General features: G+C 35.6%; 1 protein-coding gene across 2 annotated transcripts in view; it reads left to right on the top strand.

Annotated features, from left to right (window-relative positions):
* Positions 1-22,545, top strand: part of miga2 (mitoguardin 2) — a 57,017-nt gene that overhangs the window by 9,271 nt on the left and 25,201 nt on the right. For both annotated transcript variants that reach the window (XM_056446339.1, XM_056446338.1), the window contains exons 4-11: positions 2,292-2,407; positions 5,749-5,869; positions 11,502-11,623; positions 13,128-13,245; positions 14,180-14,286; positions 15,007-15,119; positions 16,885-16,957; positions 19,234-19,320. In XM_056446339.1, coding sequence (XP_056302314.1) covers positions 2,292-2,407; positions 5,749-5,869; positions 11,502-11,623; positions 13,128-13,245; positions 14,180-14,286; positions 15,007-15,119; positions 16,885-16,957; positions 19,234-19,320 — 857 coding nt within the window. The remainder of the gene's footprint in view (positions 1-2,291; positions 2,408-5,748; positions 5,870-11,501; positions 11,624-13,127; positions 13,246-14,179; positions 14,287-15,006; positions 15,120-16,884; positions 16,958-19,233; positions 19,321-22,545) is intronic.

Genomic DNA, 22,545 nt, shown 5'->3' with positions numbered 1-22,545 from the left:
ATTCACCTTTATTTGTATAGCGCTTATACAATGTAGATTGTGTCAAAGCAGCTTCACATAAAAGGTCATAGTAAATTGGAACAGTGTAGTTCAGTTTGTAGTGTTTAAGTTCAGTTCAGTTGAGCAAAGTTCAGTGTGGTTTAATAATCACTACTGAGAGTCCAAACACTGAAGAGCAAATCCAACGATGCGCAGCTCTACAGATCCTGAACCATGCAAGCCAGTGGCGACAGCGGAGAGGGAAAAAAAACTTCACTAAAGGCGGAAGTGAAGAAAAAAAACCTTGAGAGAAACCAGGCTCAGTTGGGCACGACCATTTTAATTTCTCCGCTGGCCAAACGTCTTGTGCAGAGCTGCAGTCTCAGTGGCGGAGGCTGGAAGCTGGCCTCAGCGAAGACTCGTCTGTCTCTGGAGTGTCACAGGAATCAGTCTCATGTTCTCCACTTTTCCATGACCATCCCAGTAGCTGCTCAGGATACGGCCAGGTCCAGGATATAAAAAACCTTGGGATCATCTCGTCGTTGGTCTTGGATCGAATCAGTGACTCTGCATAGTCTGAGGGCCTCGGGAAGAGTATCCCCAGGTGGAAATGGAGGATAAAGAAAATAATTAGCGTAGCTGCTGTTCACAGTGTATATCAACAAGATGCAGATCCTGTGTGGAAGCCCCCTAAGTGGTGCACTAAGTGCACTAATTTAAACATTGAAATAAATGTCTGTCAGTGCTTTATTTTTACTAAAGCTCTGTTTTTGTAAATATTCAAGGGTCATTTAATTATTAACAGTTTTATACCACCTTTATTTAGTTTTTCATGGCTTACACGTTATGCTGATGGTGTAACAAATATACTAGTTTTGCTAATATTCAGTTCAAATGGTCTTATTTAATAGATTTTCCTTATATATGTGTTGAGATTTCTATGACAACAATATACATTATACTGCTGGTTGAATTGAACATGTTAAAGTAAATGTGAATATACACTTACTTCTCCCCTCTATGTTGTAGTTTTACAAAAAAGAAAGATACTAAGAAGAACAATTGCCAGTAAAGTCAGTAAAGTTACCCAATCTGCTTTCTGCTGTTCTTACGCTATCTGTTAAGCTTTTGGTAAAGTAACAATAGGTTGGGACAGAATAATAATAATTATTATTATCATTATTAGGACTATTTAAATGTCAAAAATGCAAATTAAATCAGCCACTGATATATTTCAGCGAAGCAAAAAATGTGCTGATTTGTTAATTTGTTACAGGTAATGCTTGAACTATAAACATCATGTCTGTTGTCCTAATATGCACCAATTACGTCACTTTTTTGTTGTGCTTGAATGTTAAAACGCCCTCCTATGATTTGTCAGTCACTGAATAGGCCCCCTGCCAATTTGAGTTTGAGACCCCTGGCATAAAGGGACAGTGTGCACAAAAATGAACATTTCTTCACCAATTATTCTCACACAAGTGTTATGTAATGTGCCCAAAATCAAACAAAAAAGTGCTTCAGAGGTAATTAATGTGTCGGTGATCTTTGGATAAGGAGATTGTTACCCTGATGAAGGCAATTTTTGCCAAAACCCAAAGGTGCGCTGCACAATAGTGCCGTTTTAAAAAAAATAGCCATGTTTAATAAAGGCTTTATAATTTTTTACACTTTTCAGTGGCTTGGATTTATGACTTTTTTGTTTAATATTATGTAATATGTTTTTATCTATATTAATCTTGCTATGAAGGTGTCATAAGTTGCTGATGTGGCAACAAATAAATAAATAAACAAACTCACACTCGAGTGCTGCTAAAAGTTTATGAAGAATGTTGTAAAAAGTCATTGCTCAACAATTAATCTGTCAGGCTTTGTGGTTAAAAATAGAGAAATCCTGGTTTAATTTGTTATTATTAGATTATTTTTAGATTTCACCTCTCCTGCTGTGCATGAACTAAGCTGTTGAATGGTCAGCGTATAAGGTGGCTAGGCTAACCTAGTTTCAATTTTGATTAAATTATTTTGTAATCGGTTGCCTATTATGTTGTGAATATACCCCTATAACGCATGCTACAGTCCTTTTTTGTCTGGCTTTCTCAGATATCTAGATATCATATTCTAATAGACGTGCCAGGCACGAAAGCTTGACAGGCATAACAACAGTAACTAAGGAGGGCGGGGCTTAGCGAAGGGTCAGTTGATGCGATTTTTAATTGAAAAAACAAATACAAAAGAGAAACCCAGTGTTTCATGGTTTGTCGTGTCACTTGTAAGATGTTGTACACATAACTTTGCTCTTTGTGTGTTTGCAGGTCCGGTTCCCGCTCGTCAGATGATGAGTCCCAGCACGCGCAGTAATGACACACTCAGCGGGGTTTCATCAATCGCACAAAGCAAACACTCAAGTTCTTCACACAGCATCGCCTCTGTGAGTAAATCCCACTGCTTTTCTGTCAACAAAACTATGTAAAATCTTAGTGGCTGATCACACTGAACTCGCTCTTCTGTTTTGAGATGCACTACGGCCAATTTAATTTATTCAATTCACCTGTACTGCATGTGTTTGGACAAACCGGAGCACCCGGTGGAAACTTGCACGAACACGAGCAGAACATGCAAACTCCACACAGACATGCCAACTGATCCAGTCGGGACTCGAACCAGCGACCTTCTTGCTGTGAGGCGACAGTGCTAACCACTGAGCCATCGTGTCACCCCATTGTTACATATTGTTATAACTTGAAGCAAGGAACACTAGTCTCTCCACCACCTTTAAAGAGCTATTATTATGGGTTTTTGAAAATGACCTTACATGTAGTGTGTAACACAGCTCTAAGTGAAGTGAAATATCCAGCTAACGCCTGTTTCACACCGCAAGCGAAAGCAGTACCTGAGCAGAGCGTGCGTAGTGCGTATGGAGAGCAGAAGCAGCACACAGGCGTTTGCCTTTCACACCAGCTGCGTCTGCAGCACGCAGCTCTTCGGCAGCTGCTGCAGAGATCAGTCTATCTCTGTCTATTCTATCTAGTTACATATCCCTCTCTATGTACAAATACACTTTTTAAAAAACTTTTCATCTGCACCAAGGCTCGCGGCAACCTCCTCCTATGCGTTTCTTTAACCTGCAAGTCTTTATTTTACAAATGATATAGATCATACAGTACTGTATGCTTCTCAAGCTTTGTGAGGAGTGTCATTCATGCCTGGTGCACTCAGAAGACAATCGCCTGTGATATCATGTCATTTGGTTTTTGATTGTCAGGTTGTTGTAGGCCTAGTTATAATAATATTTATACAATATAGTTAAAATGATATTTATACGTGATCAAACTAGTGTTACTTTCTCCGCCTCAGTAATGTCCAGCGGCAGAGTAACAGCTCGTGCAAAGGATGAGACGGACAAAACTAATCAATGCATGGCCTTCTTTTACTTATTTTCGTGTTGTCAGGTTCACAGTGCAAACAGCTCTTGGGTGGAATAGCTTGAACATAAAACAAAGCTGAATAAAGCTTTCTTCCTCCGCTTCAGCTGCACAGCACACAGCGAGCTCACATCATCCAGCATGCGTGTGGAACTACACTACCCACAATGCACTTCGCTATGGACTACAACTCCCGTAAATAGCAGTTTTAAAGCGGCCACTTTCTGTTTCCCCTCTCCTGCAACACTAGTGAGCAACTCAAGCAAAACTGATACTAAAATTGTTTTACATTTGGTTTTGTAATTCGGGCCTAATAAATGTTTGTTGCAGTTTTTAATCGTTTCAGTTCATTTGATGGACTATATTTAAATCAGTGGATATTATTACCGCATTTATTGGGTAAAATTGCTATTTTTTACTGTTATTCAATGTGTTTTGGTCATTATCAATGCACTATCACTTTAATTGAGCGTGAGCAGCGCGGTAAAAACAGACCCAGCGCCAAAACTATCGCGGCACTGCTGCTTCAGCGACGCTCACGCCTCGCACTGACCGCTGCTGCTGCGTGCGGTATGAAAGCTCTAATCTGTTAACATGGACACCGAAAAAACACGCGCTGCTCATGCGCTGCTCATGCGCTGCTCATGCGCTGCTGATGCTTGCGGTGTGAAACCAGCTTTAGGCTTAAATCTGAAAGTGGACAGTGTTTAAAACTATTGATTCGTTTATAAAAGAGTCGACTCATAGTGCTTCAAATGAATCATCTTGATAATGAGTCTTGATAATGAGTCTTTAGCCGTTTCGGCGTGACATCGATACGAAACTTAAGCCCCGCCCAATTGTTGTGCGCACAAACCCGGGAAAATTGAAACCTGTGGCCCCGCCCACAAACACAGTAGCAAGAGGAAGAGGAAGACAAAACACTGTAGCAGATCCTGGTTGAATCAAGCCATGAAGACGCTGTGCTCAGCTGGATATTATGGAAGTGTGAGGGAAAGTTATTTTCTCTACCCAAAGATGAAACTGTGAAGAGTCAGTGGTTGAGGTTTATTTTTGCAAAAATACCGCAGCCTTGTGTAGTTCGAGTGCTTCTGTAATTTACACACTTACAACGGGGGATTCGTCGGCCATTTGTTAAAGGATGGATCAGAAAAGACTTGATGTAAAGGGACTTGTCAGTACATGGATCAGATTCTTCCTCCATTTCACAAGCGTAAGAACGTGCGATTAAAATGGTTGCCTCCTTGTTTTCTCTAGCTAGCAAATTATGTATTTAATTGTTTTATGTTACTTGTAACCGCATGTACTGGATCTGGTTAACTCTTTAATATTCTCATATCGTGTCTAAAGCCACGTTGAAAACGTGCCGCGTGCCGCTTTGTTTACGCATTTAAATGCATTTGTGAGCTCCCGTTCCACTGCCGTTTGTCGTGGCCACCGTCAGCTGTTCCTACACATGTGCAGCGGTCATGTTTCAAAATAGTTCAGCTTTTGCCACTGTGTGGATTAATACTGAATGTGTGTCACTGTTTTACTTATTGTTTAAGAATAGAGCAATATGCTGGTGTTTAACTGCATTGTGCTTACACACACACCTGCCAACATCTGTCCCTGAAAATCCAGGAGACCGAGGGGGTTAAGTTGGGGGATGAGATGTCTGAATAACACTGTTGAGAACCAGGTACTGTTTACTGTGGTGTTAGTAACTGTCGGCCACTGCGATCAAATCCTATACCAGTGTTGGTGACCGCAGTTTTGAGGGCGGTGGATGAAATTACGGGAGTTTTCTGGGATAAATAACAAATGGGTGGGTGGCTGAGATGGGTCTGAAATACGGGAGACTCCCGGGAAAAACAGGAGTGTTGGCAGGTATGCTCACACATACACTATGCACTCTGACTACTTCAATATTGTTGATATGCCTTGCTGGGCATTTCTCTCTGTCTCGCGCTGAACACTGTCGACCAATCGCAATTGGCTAATTTTTCAATTAGCTTCGTGCTAAGGAGGGATTTGGGAACAAATGAATCGCTGAACGAATCATATGCGAGTCGCTGGGATAATTAGGTTAAAAAAATGCGTAATATAAGACAATGAAAGTGTTTTTTGACCTTGCATGTATATCAGCCTGTTTTTGGAGACCCTAAAACCAAAATAAGACCCTTTTTAATGTATAATAAGGGCTCTTTAAAAGTCTCTTGAAAAAACAAACACTACTGTCACCTGAGGAAACCTTGTCTCTGCTTTCATTTGATTGGAGAATCAAAATGATGCGACTGATGTAGTGCTCGTTTTGATCAAGACCTAACTAGCAGTTTTTGACCTTTCTGATTGGCTCCTCCCTCAGATGCGAGTCCCCTCCTCTCCCAACCAATCAGTGAACGCTGGAGCGGCATGGGAGGCAGAGCCTGTGGCTGAAGAGCCAGCAGTCGGAGAAGATGCCAATGCTGAAAACCTCTATCTCATGGGTAAAGTAGTGCACTGTTACATACTGCATACTCTATCACACTGAAGGAAATTCATACTTTTATTTAGCAAGGATGCCTTATGTGAATTAGTGCCAGAAAAGTCTTAGATAATGCGACTAATTATATAGATTTGAAATAAATGCTGTTCATTTCTGTTCATCAAAGCATCCTGAGAAAGAATAGGATGCTGAAAAATGTACATTTTAAAACCCTTGTGCATTGCCTTTGTAAATTACACTTGGTTGATTTTCTTAAATGTTTAATAAATGTATGTTCAATACAAAACAATTTAAACATTTTTCATTAATTAAACAAGCGGCAACCTCACGCTCTCCCTCGGGAGGCCAATACGGAAGTAACTGAAACTGCAATTCATCAAAATTCCGCTAGTCCTGGCTCCATAATTGAGCAAATTGCAATTGAGCCCACTGTTAGAATGGCCAACTTTACAGCAGAAAAAAAGGTGTTTACAGCCTGGTACAACGAACGATTATGGTTCATATAGCTATTATTACCCTTCATGACAACTGTGAGGGGGGTGAATTTATTTATAACTCATCCATTTTCTTTATATTAGGTTATATTAAGTTTGCATAATTAAGGGCGTGGCCACTTGAGTGACAGCTAGGTCTCGCTGGTCGCCGTCACTTCACCTCAGCTGAATCCGGCAGATTAGCCACTGATCTCGGCATATTCATCGTATTTTTATTTTTTTTGTGGCTTTACACAGTCAGCTGCCTTTTGGACTTATTTCTTACAATTATCAGATGATATGGGATGCTGTGTGCACTTAATTGTGCTCACAAACCATTCATGTGGCCTCCGTTTCCTATGTGAGTAAAGTTATATACTTATATACCATCTCTATAAATGTATTTGTTTTATTTAAGATCATTTATCATTAATATTTTTCTTTAGACCCGTAAAGCACTCCAGAATGTGACAGATTGATTAGCTGTAGGCTCTAGAACAGTCATCTGAAGCGTTATCATACAGGGTTATACCTGGATTTCATCAATAGTCTTGCATTTACTAACACAGACTATATTTGAAGTGTTTGGACATATTTCGCATTTTCCTCCTGTAGAAAAACATCTGAAGAACAATGCTTAGTGGCTCAATGTATTACTACAGTGTTTTTAAAAGTCTAAACACTTTATTGATATAGTATACATCCAAGCACATGTGGTCAGGACACAAATGAGTTGCAGGTAATAAAGTATTAAGCTTTTTCACAGAGTAAAGTCTGTCTGCCAGGTCTAAGCAAAGTGCCAGCAGGTGTCTGTAGCTCCGCTCACTCTCTGCCTCTTTGCCCTTGTTTGGTATCCCGCTGTGGGTGCGATGACGCGCGAACAAAATGGCGACGGTTGGCCGCGCCTACTTGTAGCTTCTTTTGCAGTGTTCAGAAACCTATGGGTGACGTCACGGATACTACGTCCATATATTTTACAGTCTATAGAATTAAAGTGCGGTTTTGTTTTGTTTAGTTGGTTTTTTCATTAAGAAAGTTGATGAAATGTGCCAGTAAAAACCTTAACAATGTTACACCTTTTCACCTTTATAGTCTTTAACGAATCCTGAAAACATCCTAGTTTTCACAGATGTATTATTTTAATATTTTGGTTGTAAAATTTGTAAACATTTTTTACTGTAAATAATAGTGTACATGATTTTTGCATTTTTTCATATGACCTTCAGATTTTTTTTTTTTGTTTGATTATTTACTATATTCATTTAATATTCAATATAATGCACAAAGTCTCTGCTCTCACTAAAAAAATAAATAAGTAAATATTTTTTAGCCATTTATGATTGTAAAAAAATTGTTTCAATAATTGTTTTGAACATTCATAAATGCTTTTGAGCTTTCAAAATTTTTTTAAGATGGTGATAAAACGTTGAGCATATTAGGTTTTCTAATAGATCATGTGACCAACAAACACCGCAGTAAAGACTGAAAAAAGTAGCTTTGTCATCACAGGAAGAAATTGCATTTTAAAATAAATTCAAATGGAAACCATTTACTCTCATTTGTAATATTTTTAGTGTTTAATAATCAGAGATACACTATTACGCAAGACATCAATTGTCCTACCCAGTCTATGAGCTGAAAACAAATTAGATGACATTTTCTTACTCTCTGAATTAAAAATAGTGCAGTTTTAAATTCTAGCATCAAAAGCAATATTTATAACAAAAACAAATTATATGATTAATACTAAATAAAATGAAGTAAAGAAGATTTAAGATGCAATACAGATAAATATATAGGTAACACTTTGGTTCAATGCTAATGATTTTTTTCTACTGGCCTGATCGGGCCAGTGGTTCAGATTTTTACTTGCCCTGCCAAAATTTTCACCCAAAAAAAAGAGGTTAATAGATATTTTTTAGGCTACAAATTTTAAATAATGCGTCAATTTTTTTTTCCTTTTTTCCCCGAGGTGCAGAAATGAACAAAACAATATGCCTAATACAAAATATTATAAGATAAAATATGAAAAAAAAGCAGATGGTAATTTCTGTCAATTATCTGTCAACGGATAAACCGCTCTCCTTAATGTTTCAGCATGGTTTCACTTTCGTATTCGATAGGAAACGCACATTTGCTGGTAGGAATGACATCACGCTCCCTACTCCTCATTCTCTCTTCATATAGCCGTATATATATATATATATATATATATATATATATGGCTATTACACAACCATAATATACTGTGATATAGCCTGGTTTGTTAGTTCTGGATTGTTTTGCCTTCTTACTACAATCGATCTGCTCCACAGTTTAATTGCAATAGAGCCAGGATCACCTCATTCAGGCGATCTCGGACCGATTGATTTGGCTCTGATCCGAGCGCGATTGCGGGAATCACATTTGCCAAACTAACCGTGCTAACTGGGCAAACGAGACCAGTTCCAAAACTACACCCCAACACTGTATTTGCACTCAATTGACCAACAGTCGCAGCAAAAATTTTACTTTATTGACAAGGCAACAATCCTGTCCGCTGTCTCGAGGAATCCGTATCATCAAGCTCTGCAATAAGGTTGTATTAGTTTAGTAATTCCCAACCTGTTTTTGCCTGAGACCCCCTTTTCCTGAGGAAAATATTGTAAGGCCCCCCTCAACATTTAATGAAATTATCCGTCATATAAATTTGCGGTAAGGATGACAAATAAATGTTGTTTTCAAACAAGCGCTGTGTTTATTACTATATCAAGATATGTTTATGCACAAATAATAGCCTAATGTAAAATATAAAAGTAAAACATTAGTAGGCCGTTCGTAACTGAAAAACGTAAACCTTTAGCCTTTAAATTGGCCCTATATTAGTTGCCAATTATTTACCAAGTGTTTAAAAGTTTCTTGTCAGTAGCTGTGATGTTCCTCATCTCATTTGGGTCAATTCTTCTGCCTTGCGGTCAAAAACTGCTTCGGGCTTGTCATAGTATTGGGGATGAGTCATCGGCAGTTGTCTTATTAATTTGGACGGCCTCATGCATTCGTTAGCCAGAACTTTGGTGCAGATAACACACTGTGTCTGGGCCAGGAACTCTTTGTTTCTAGAAAATGGAATAAAATCATAGTTCAGGTAACCATCTTGGTGTTTCCTGCATTTTGTGTTTCCAGTATTGCTAGTGCTGCGACCTGAGATGTTTGGAGCTTTCTCACCAGGGTCCAGTAAGCTTGGGTCATTAGCATTAGTTTTTTTTGTGGAGGACGAATTACAAATATGTCCATTTTTTTTGGTCAGCCAGGGGATAAAATGAGCTAAGGCAACATGATTGTTCTCCTAATAGACCCTTTTCACATTGACGTCACTTCACTTCCCCCTATCGGCAACACAGTGTAATTTTAGTTCTGGTTTACCTTTGAATGAATGGGAGACTTCTCTGGAAAACTTACAAATAAAAATATTAACATTGCATGGTCTGATTTAAGACTATTATTGGTATTGGGCATGTGTCCTAATGTTTCTCTTTCAATACTGCTTTCTGAGTTTGAAAATGATTCTTTAAGTTATTAAGAATAGGACTAAGCTATTGTTTATCAAGGAAAGCAACCTTTTCACGTAAGGTTATTTCCTCAATAATGGATTTATTTATTACTTTATTGCTCCTCTGAATATAAATGTATATTATTTGTTATATGTAAATGTTCCAGCATGAGTACAATTCTTTACTAAATCTTCTTATATTACCTGGTGAGTCTTTTGTCTATAAATGAAACCAGTTTCATAATTTATTATTGACTGATCTATTAAGGATCTGTTCGGTTTCTCCATTTGAATGAATAAATTATGTCCTACCGACACCTTTTGGGTGGATTTAATTTGATATCTGTACTACCTTTTAATTAATAATGCTACAAATAAATTCATAATCTAATGATACTGAATGAAAATGCAGTCATCTTGGTGTTATTTTTACTATTGCAAGTTTTTATATGGATTTTGTTTGATTATTAAGAATCAAATACAACATTGTTATTCTATTTAATTTAATTTGAATATGTTCATGAATAAAATACCTAAATAGGAAAAAAACTGAGCAGTAGAATGTGGATAATGTGTTTGTGAATCAGCTGTCCACTGTATACAACCACAGTAAAACAGCCACAGTTTTATTTATTTTTTATTCTTCAGGACACAGAAACAATAATAAAAATAATTCTGAAAAATGTGCAGCACCCGCGCTAACATCTGAAATCTTTATTTGACAAATACTGACAAGTCCATACCAACTTCATCTGCAGTAAAGACAGCAACACAAAGCAATAGACTCTGTTTAAAGTCCCATTCTTGGTTCAAGCAGAAATCTGGATGATCCGTAAGGTTTTTTTTTTTAATATTGATGTCAGATGTCTCCTCTTGAATGCAGACAACAGAAAACAGCCGTAGTCACAGTCTAACCGTTTCTGTAGTAAATATACAGCTGACTGGGTGAGTTCTCTATGGGGATTTCTGTGTAGGTGGAAGTAACGATACACTCCGTAGAGTGAAACCGGAAACTACGTGACGTCATGTGAACGTGTGACGTCATCTAAAATATGACACGACCCCTCCCCCCACAGAGCTCGCTGTGCCCCCCTTGTGGGCGGGGACCCCCCTGTTGGGAACTGCTATATTAGTTCATATTAGTTACTGTAATTACTAACACAAAAAACAATGTATTTGGTCATGTTAGCTAATGTTTGTTGATGGAAATAAATTTGGTTTTTGTTAGTTCATGCTAACTGCATTAGCTAATGTTAACAAGCATGACTTTGGATGTTAATAATGCATTAGTAAATGTTGAACTATGTTAAATGCTGTACAAGTACTGTAGATAATTAGTTCATGTTAGTAAACCCATCAACTAATGAAACCTTATTGTAAAATGTGACTAAGATATAAAATAAGCTAAGATATCTAACAATTTATAATTTTTATTTTTTTATATATTTTATTTAATTTTATTATTTATTTATTTATTTTATTTTATTTTATTTTTTTGAGCAAGTAAAAGCAGTCATGGAGAATATGAGAGTCTCCAGTAAGTGTGTGTGCTGAAGCTGGTCGTCTTCTACATTGTCCTTCTTCTTCCTCTTCATCTTCTCCTCCTTCCTCTTCTTCATCTTCATCTTCAGGTATGGAGCTGTTTGAAGAAGCTTTGAGGAAGTGGGAGCTGGCTCTGAACATCAGGCACAGATCTCACTCTCGCGCTTCGGCCTCCAACAGTCAGGGATCAGAGCTTGTGGAGCGACATTCGGTGAGTCTTCAGAAACATCACTACAGCAGCCAAAGCTAAATAAAAACTCATCAGCTATGCTTCCATTCAAAGATATGAAGTATATTTATGTGCAGAACTGGAATATCGTTTCCATCCAGTGAGCCAAAGAGAACAAAATCATCATTTCCTGATAACCTGGTGGCAAATATCAGCAGTAGGAGAAGCCACTGAAAATGAATGAATGAATATGAATATATATATATATATATATATATATATATATATATATATATATATATATATATATATATATATATATATATATATATATATATATATATATATACATACATACATACATACATACATACATACATACATACATACATACATACATACATACATACATACATACATACATACATACATACATACATACATACATACATACATACATACATACATACATACATACATATATATATATATATATATATATATATATATATATATATATATGTATATATGTATATATATATATATATATATATATGTCTAAATATATATAACCGTTTCTGTAGTAATTATACAGCTGACTGGGTGAGTTCTCTATGGGGATTTCTGTGTAGGCGGAAGTAATGATACACTGCTTAGAGTGAAACCGGAAACCACGTGATGTCATGTGAACGTGTGACGTCATCTAAAATATGACACAACCCACCACCACAGAGCTCGCTGTGGCCCCCTTGTGGCCACTGTGGGTCTTTTTTTCTCCTATAATTAATGAGTTGCACCTCAATGAACACAATGCGGTGGCTTTTGGAGTGCAGACAGATGCTCTAGACTGTTCTGGAGGGAATAATAATAATAATAATAATAATAATAATACTGAACCATTGTGATTTTAGACCAAAACAATCTCAAATGTTTAATGTTCTCAAAACACTGGTTTGTCCATTAATGACATCCCATCAAGCCTATTTTTGTTATCAGGTCAAACTCACATGACTTTTTTGATTTGCATGCTGGAATTTATTCAGTAAATCTGTTTCCATTGTAGTTCATGCACATTTTTTCTTTCAGTTTTATTTTCTTTCTTATTATTATCATTTATTCATTCATTCATTAATTTTTATTTGGCTTAGTGTCTTATTTATCAGCGGTCGCCACAGTGGAATGAACCACCAACTATTCCGGCATATGTTTTACGCAATGGATGCCCTTCCAGCCGCCTATTACTCATACTGTAGTCACACTAATACACTACGGCCATTTTAGTTCATCCAAATTCACCTATAGCGCATGTTTGGACTGTGGGGTAAACCGAAGTACCCGGAGGAAACCCATGCCAACATGGCGAGAACATGTAAACTCCACACTGAAATGCCAACTGACCCAGCTGGGACTTGAACCAGTGACCTTCCTGCTGTGAAGCCACAGTGCTAACCACTGAGCCACCGTGCCGCATTTTTGTTCAATATTTCAAAATACGCATATAAATAGGTGGATATAAACATAGCTGATGATGCTCATTGATTTTCAGCCTGAAGTTCGTAATCATCAGTTTGCGGAGAAGCTGGAGACTCTTCTGCACAGAGCTTATCATCTGCAGGAGGACTTTGGCAGCACAATCCCACCTGACAGCCTGCTTGCAGATCTGGGTAAAATATACACAAATACATGGTAATCCCCTCAAAAATTAGTTTCTTAAAGGAACACTTCATATTTTTTTTTTTGGTAATTGGCTCTTTTGTTGTCCCCTCTCTTTGTGGTTGAGTTTCACCACCACATAATACTTTATTACGTAAATGGGATACACGCATACAAAACTATACAAAACAAGTTTGTTACTTGCATATATAAATTTGTATATAATATGTATCATATGCATGTATAATTTATTGTATAATTTATACTAAATATAATTTTTTTTTCTCAAATAGATGCATCTATTCATAAATAAATATTACATATATACCTAACACCAATATAAATTGTCAACACAAACTTTTATTTTCATGCGATTAATCATTGTATTTTTTTTACTCAGCACTTGTTATTATGCATGTTTTTTTTTTTTTTGCATTTACATGTTTTTTCTTGCTAACCTGAACTAATGGAACATTATTGTGAAATGTGACAATTGTTTTGTCTAATTTTAAATCATCTTAAGTTATCCTGAAAATACCTTTTTATTTATTTATTTATTTTTATTTTTTTTATTTATTAAATTTTTTTATAATAAAAAAAATTATCTATTTTTTAATTTATTTTTTATTTATTTACATTTAATTGTTTTTCATTAAATTTTTATTCATTTTTATTTATTTAATTTTTGTTGCATTTAAATTTTTTCTATTTTTGTTAAAATTATTTTTATTAAAAAATATTTCTTTATTTTAATTTTTAATTTATTTATTATAATTTTAATGTTTATTTTTATTTATTTATTTATTTTAATTTATGTTTTTATTTTTATTTATTTATTTATTATTATTATTTAATGTTTTTATTTTTATTTATTTAATTTTTATTTTATTTATTTATTTATTTATTGTTTTTTTTTATATGACCTTGCATGATTTGTCCACACAGAAAGTGAAGGAACGCTGATTTTGCCCACTCTGGGAAGTTCACACCCCATCCAGGACGACGATGCCACGACGGTCACATCAGACGACTCGTTTTTCTCTGCCGCTGAGGTCAGAAAACACACATGAGTGTCATTAAACGTGTGCATTTCTTTTTGCATGTACAGTTGAAGTCAGAATTATTAGCCCCTCTGTTTAATTTTTTCCCTCAATTTCTGTTTAACTAAAAAAAAATTATTTCAACACATTTTTTAAACAATAGTTTTAATAACTCATTTCTAATAACTGATTTATTTTATCTTTGTCATGATGACAGTAAATAATATTTGACTAGATATTGTTCAAGACACTTCTGTACAGCTTAAAGTGACATTTAAAGGTTTAACTAGGTTAATTAGGCAAGTTAGGGTGATTAGGCAAGTCATAGTATAATGATGGTTTGTTCTGTAGACAGTCGAAAAGGAGGCTAGTAATTTTGACCTTAAAATGTTTTTTTTTTATTTTTTATTCTAAACTGTTTTTATTCTAGCCTAAATAAAACAAGTAAGACTTTTTCCAGAATAAAAAATATTATCGGAAACACTGTGAAAAATTCCTTCCTCTGATAATCATCGATTGGGAAATGAATATATATATATATATATATATATATATATATATATATATATATATATATATATATATATATATATATATATATATATATATATATATATATATATATATATATATATATATATATATATATATATATATATATAAAAAGAAAATAATAAGCTAATAATTGTGACTTCAGCTGTATGTGATGTCACTTTCCTTCTGGTTTTGCAGTTGTTTGAGACGTTTTCTCTTGAGGACTCGTTTCATCTGCTGAAGCCAGCTGCTCTGTATGAAGAAGCTCTGAGTTTGGTGAAAGATGGAGACGTGGCCTGCAGATCACTCAGGTAGTGCATATTAACACTATTATAGGGTTAGTTCACCCAAAAATTTGAATCGTGTTAGGATAACTTGAAATTATTTAAAATAAGACAAAACAAGCATTCAAATAATCAGTCAGATTTTGCAGTAATGTTCCATTAGTTCATGTTTGTTTATGTATTTGCTAACATGAACAAGCAATGAGCAATATATTCATCTATTCATTCGTTTTCTTTTCGGCTTAGTCTCTTTATTAATCAGGGGTCACCACAGCGGAATGAACCGTCAACTTATTCAGCATATGTTGTACGCAGCGGAAGCCCTTCCAGCCGCAAACCAACATTGGAAAACATCCGCACACTCTTGCACACACTCACATACACTGCGTCCAATTTAGCTTATTCAATTCCCATATAGCGCATGTCTTTGGATATATATATATATATATATATATATATATATATATATATATATATATATATATATATATATATATATATATATATATATATATATATATATATATATATATACATATACATATACATACATACATACATACACATATATACACATTCACATATACACATATATATATATATATATATATATATATATATATATATATATATATATATATATATATATATATATATATATATATATATATATATATATATATATATATATATATATATATATATATATATATATATATACGTATGATGGCACAGTAGGACCCTCGGCTGGGTCAGTTGGCGTTTCTATGTGGAGTCCAAAGACATGTGGTACAGGTAAATTGTGTAGGCTAAATTGTCCGTAGTGTATGAGTGTAAGTGAATGTATATGGATGTTTCCCAGGCATGGTTTGTGGCTGGAAAGGCATCCGCTGTGTAAAACATGCTGAATAAGTTGGCGGTTCATTCGCTGTGGTGACCCCGGATTAATAAAGGGACTAAGCTGAAAAAAAAAAATGAATGAATGAATGAATATATATATGAATATATGAATATATATATATATATATATGCATATATGCATGCATGCATACATACATACATACATACATACATACATACATACATACATACATACATACATACATACATACATACATATATACGTATGTATGTATGTATGTATGTATGCATGTGTATATATATATATATATATATATATATAACTTTTTTTTCTCCTTCATATGGAGCTGAGCCCACCTAAAATGAAAATCCTAAAATAAAACGAAAAAAATTATCAAGATATTTTCAGTCAATTAACAAATGTATTTAGTTATTAACATTTGAATTAAATATTTATTTTTATTAATTTTAAATAAAAATAATAATAATTGAATTTATTTATTTAAACTGGAGCACTCGGAGGAAACCCACGCCAACACGGGGAGAACATGCAAACTCCACACAGAACCTGACCTGGACTCGAAACAGCGAGTTTCTTGCTGTGAGGCGACAGTGCTAAACACTGAGCCACCGTGTTGTGTTCTAAATGATAGATATTAAAAGTATGACATTTGTAACATGCTCTATAATTTCAGGGCATAACATTATTATCCTGTATTGTGGACAGCACGCAGCCTGGAGGTCAAAAACTGATCCAGTGTTTCTGAAGTAATACCAAGAGTTCTGCTGCTCATAAAGCACAGATGTTCAGCTCTCTTCTGGGATTTGAGGCTTTCCGCTGTAGCTCAGGGAGCAGAGACTGATGGGAACACACACACACACACACACACACACACACACTCACAGTGTTATTTCTGTGCCTCTGTTACAGAACTGAACTGCTGGAGTGTTACAGCGATCAGGACTTCCTCGCTAAACTGCACTGTGTACGACAGGCATTCCAGGTCAGCACACTTTCACACACCATTACACACACACACACACACACACGATCACAAGCACACACGAACATACACATGCTCACATGACTACACGCATGTCGACACGATTAAAATGCGCACACCATTACACAAACACACACGGTTACACACACACACACACACACACACACACATGCCCGCACGATTACAAATGCACCCATATGCACAGACAGGCACACGTACAAATGATTGCGCGCACACACATGCCCACGTGATTACAAAGGCACACACACGACCTCACGATTACAAATGCACTTAAGCGAACACCATTTTACACATACACACACACACACACACGCACGCACACACACACACACACACAATTACAAATGCATTCATATGCACAAACCATTACACACATGCACATGCCCTCATAGTTACAGATGCACACACACGTCCAAGCGGTTACAAATGTGCACGCACATGCCCTCACGATTACAAATGCACACACCATTACACACACACCCACACACCCACACGATTACAGATGCACTCTTTTGCACACACCATTACACACACACAAGCCCTCACGATTACAAATGCACTCATATGCACACACCATTACACACACACACCCACATGATTACAGATGCACTCTTTTGCACACACCATTACACACACACACACACACACACACACACGCTTACACAATTACAAATGCACTCTTTTGCACACACCATTACACACACACACACACGCCCACACGATTACAAATGCACTCATATGCACACACCATTACACACACGCCCACACGATTACAAATGCACTCATATGCACACACACACACACACACCCACGCCCACACGATTACAAATGCACTCATATGCACACACACACCACACGATTACAAATGCACTCATATGCATACACCGTTACACACACACACACACACTCGATTACAAAGGCACTGTAAACATGATTACAAAGGCACTCATATGCACACACCATTACACACACACACACACACACGCCCCCACGATTACAAAGGCACTCATATGCGCACACACACACACACATGCTCACACGATTACTAATGCACTCCTATGCACACACAATCACACATACACGCCCACACGATTAAAATGCACTCATATGCACTCACACACACACACGATTACAAATGTCCTCAAATGCACACACCATTTTACACACATAAACACACACCCACATGATTACAAATGCACTTATATGCACACACCATTTTACACACACACACACACACACACACACGATTACAAATGCACTCATATGAGCACACACATGCCCACATGATTACAAATTCCCTCATATGCACACACACACACACACACACACACACACACACACACACACACACACATCCACACGATTACAAATGCACTCATATGCACACACACACGCCCACACACACACATGGACACATGATTACTCATATGCACAAATCATTACACACATACACACACACACACACACACACACACACACACACACACACACACACACACACACACACACACACACACAAATACTCTCACCATTACAAATGCACTCAAACATGCCTACACGATTACAAATACATACACCATTACACACACACACACACACACACACATGCACTTATGGTTACAAATGCACACACATGCCAACACGGTTGCAAATGCACACTCGGTTGCAAATGCACACACATACCCTCACAATTACAATTGCACTCAAATGCACACACCATTACACACACACACATACACTCACCCACACATACACTCACATATACACATAATTACACATGTGCCCTCATGGTTACAAATGCACGCACACATGCCCACATGATTACAATGCACTCACACACACACACACACACACACACACACACACGCACACACACACACACGATAACACTGTTTCTTGTGATCATGCAAATGCACACAATCACACACTCATAAGCTGACACATTTACACACACACTCACCTACACAATTACTTGCATGATTACACACATACATACTTGCAAACATTCAAACACATGATCACACACAAACATCATCTCACACACACGCACGCACGCACGCACGCACGCACGCACGCACGCACACACACACATGCTGTTATCCACACAAACACATGATCACACACAAACATCATCTCACACAAACACACACACACACACACGCTGTTATCCACACATACACATGATCACACAGGACTCATGCTGATGTGTGTGTGTGTGTGTGCGTGCGTGCGTGCGTGCCTGCGTGTGTGTGTAGGTGCTGCTGCTGGATGAAACACACAGAGTGTTCTTCATGGAAACAGGGAAGCAGATGATTTCTGGACTCCTGGTCAAAGCCAACAAGGTGATTTAATAGTGATTAAAGTCAGCCATGAAATCTAAATGTGGAAATTATTATTATTATTAACATTTTATTATTATTATTATCATAATTATTTTATTATTATTATTATTTTATATTATTATTATTATTATTTTTATTATATTATTATTATTGTTATTATTTTATCATTATCATTATTATATTATTATTATTGTTGTTTTTATTATTATAATTATTATTATGATGATTGTTGTTATTGTTATTATTTTATTATAATTGTTGCTATTTTATTATTATTATTATTGTTGTTGTTATTTTTATTATTATTATTAATTATTGTTATTATTTTATTATAATTCTTGTTATTTTTTTATTATTATTGTTGTTGTTGTTGTTGTTATTATTATTATAGTTGTTATTATTTTACTATTATTATTATTACTATTATTATTATTTTATTATTATTGTTGTTGTTATTTTTATTATTATTATGATAATTGTTGTTATTGTTATTATTTTATTATAATTGTTGTTATTTTATTATTATTATTATAGTTCTTGTTGTTGTTGTTGTTGTTGTTATTATTATTTTAATATTATTATTATTATTATTATTATTATTATAGTTGTTGTTATTATTATTATTATTATTATTATAGTTGTTAATATTATTATTATTATTATTTTAATATTATTTTTTTTTTATTCGTTTTTTATTATTATTGTTGTTGTTGTTGTTGTTGTTGTTATTATTTTAATATTATTATTATTATTATTATTATTATTATTATTATTATTATAGTTGTTATTATTACTATTATTTTAATATTATTATTATAATTTTTTTATTAATATTATTACAGTTGTTATTATTTTATTATTATTATTATTATTATTGAGTATTACAGCATTTAGTGACCTCCTTCAACAACATCTTTTCTCTGATTGCTGGTTACTGGTATGAGGGCGGGAACAACCTGTCACTCTCATGAGATCCACCAATAGCAACCCACAATCACCCAATCAATTCCTCATGAACAAAATCAAGCCCCGCCCCTTTATTGTTCTCATTCCAAAACATTCAAATAACTTTAAACCCCTCAACTCTTACATAAGGTTTTAGAATTAAATATTGAGAAGAGTCCCGAAAGAGTAGTGAGTCGTTTATAATTCATGTAGAACTCTGCTTTTATTGTATTGTTTTTAATTATTTAATTATTTATTTGTTTTTAAACTATTTTGGCTTGACAATTGTTAGAAATGTATTGCCAAAGCATTTATAAAGTTTAATAAGAACTTTAACGCACACACAGGGACAGGCAAAAATACATTGAAATGTATTTTAAAATAAAACACCAAATACCTCAGATATATGTGTATTAAAATAAACTACAAATTACAGCAGCCACAACAAGTATCAAAATAAAATACTGTAATTTAGTTTTTTGAAAATACTACAGAATACTTTTACACGGGAGCATGACTTTTTTTTTTTTCGCAAACCTTCAATAAGCCTAATGGATCAATCTCTTCACCATTAAACTGACTTAGTGAAGTAAACCATGATTGAGAACAACAGCTCTTCTCAGAGCAAGTTTATTCCTCATTCACCTCTACTGTACATGAGGAGGTATTTATAAAAATGTAACTTGTATAAGTTTTATTCATAAAACTTGTTTTTCTCTTTGGTTTTAGCATATATTTTTAAACAGAAAGTCCTGTCTTGAAAATGATCTCTTTAATCCCTGTATGAACCATTTAATGCAGATAATGAGTTGGATTATAGTACTGCAGTGCATCCAGAAAGTCTTCATAGCGCTTCACTTTTTCCATATTTATGTTACAGCCTTATTCCAAAATGGATTAAATTAAATTATTTCCTCAGAATTATACACACAATACCCCATAATGACACTGTGAAAAAAAGAGTTTTTGAAATTGTCGCAAATTTATTATAAATAAAAAAGCTGAACGATCACACGTACTTAAGTATTCTTTGGCGTGAAGCTCTAATCTGAGCTCAGGTACAGTCTGTTTCCACTGATCAAACTTAAGATGTTTCAGCAGCCTAATTGGAGTTCACCTGTGGTCAATTCAGTCTATATAAGGTCCCAGGGTTGACAGTGCATGTCAAAGCACAAACCAAGCATGAAGACAAAGGAATTGTCTGTAGACCTCCGAGACTGGATTGTCTCAAGGCACAAGGCTGGGGAAGGTTACAGGAAAATTTCTGCTGCTCTGAAAGTTCCAATGAGCACAGTGGCCTCCATCATCCGTAAGTGGAAGATGTTTGGAACCACCAGGACTCTTCCTAGTGCTGGCCGGCCATCTTAGCTGAGTGATCAATATCCCGATGGTCACTCTGTCTGAGCTCCAGCGTTCTTCTGTGGAGAGGAGAAGCTTACAGAAGGACAACCATCTGTGCAGCAATCCACCAATCAGGCCTGTATGGTAGAGTTGCCAGATGAAGCCACTCCCCGCCTGGAATTTGCCAAAAGGCATCTGAAGGACTCTCAGACCATATGAAACTAAATTCTCTGAAAAACTTTAAGGAACAATGTTTTTAAACATTGTGATTAAGTTCTTTTTAGCTTGACTCTTTATATTGGCAATTCTCAATCAGAGAGTTATTACAAGTGAGGGAAAGAGGGAATATTTCACTGTATTGAAGAAAACACTATTGGGTGGTAATTAAACACATTCCTTACTCTCTGAACCATTTTCAGAGGATAATAAAGTAAACAACAACAATAAAGACAAAACAAACAAATAAACAAAACAATAACAAAAAATAAATAAATAAATAAAAATAAATATTAACAATTGACACCTAAGTAAGCCATTACTGTTAAGTTTTAGATATCAGACTATTTCTTTTCCTCTTGAACGACTATGTCGAGGGCGGTGGTGACAGCATGGAGACAGATTAGATCCAAGTGCAATAAGTTGAATAGTTCTCTGCAAACAAATCCAAATCACTATGCTGAATTGAAGTCGATAAGGCATGCAAGTTTCAGAGTAACAAACAGTAGTCCACCAAGGCAATCAAGGCAAAATCAGTGATGGAACAATCAGTGGTCAACAAAAACAGGTGCAAAGGTCTTAACAGAAAGGCAGAACAAAACCGTAAGAAAATGCTCGGTAAGGTGGCAGGTACTGTTTGGTGTGGCCTGGTTAATATGGCCACCAAACAATAAGTAAACAACGAAGAACTGGCAGTCAGAATTCAGGCGAGGGCTATCCCTG

This window comes from Danio aesculapii, chromosome 21 (assembly GCF_903798145.1).
Source record: "Danio aesculapii chromosome 21, fDanAes4.1, whole genome shotgun sequence".
Lineage (NCBI taxonomy): Eukaryota > Metazoa > Chordata > Actinopteri > Cypriniformes > Danionidae > Danio > Danio aesculapii.
Note: the sequence above shows the minus strand (reverse complement) of the source record. Positions and strands in the feature narration are given on the sequence as shown.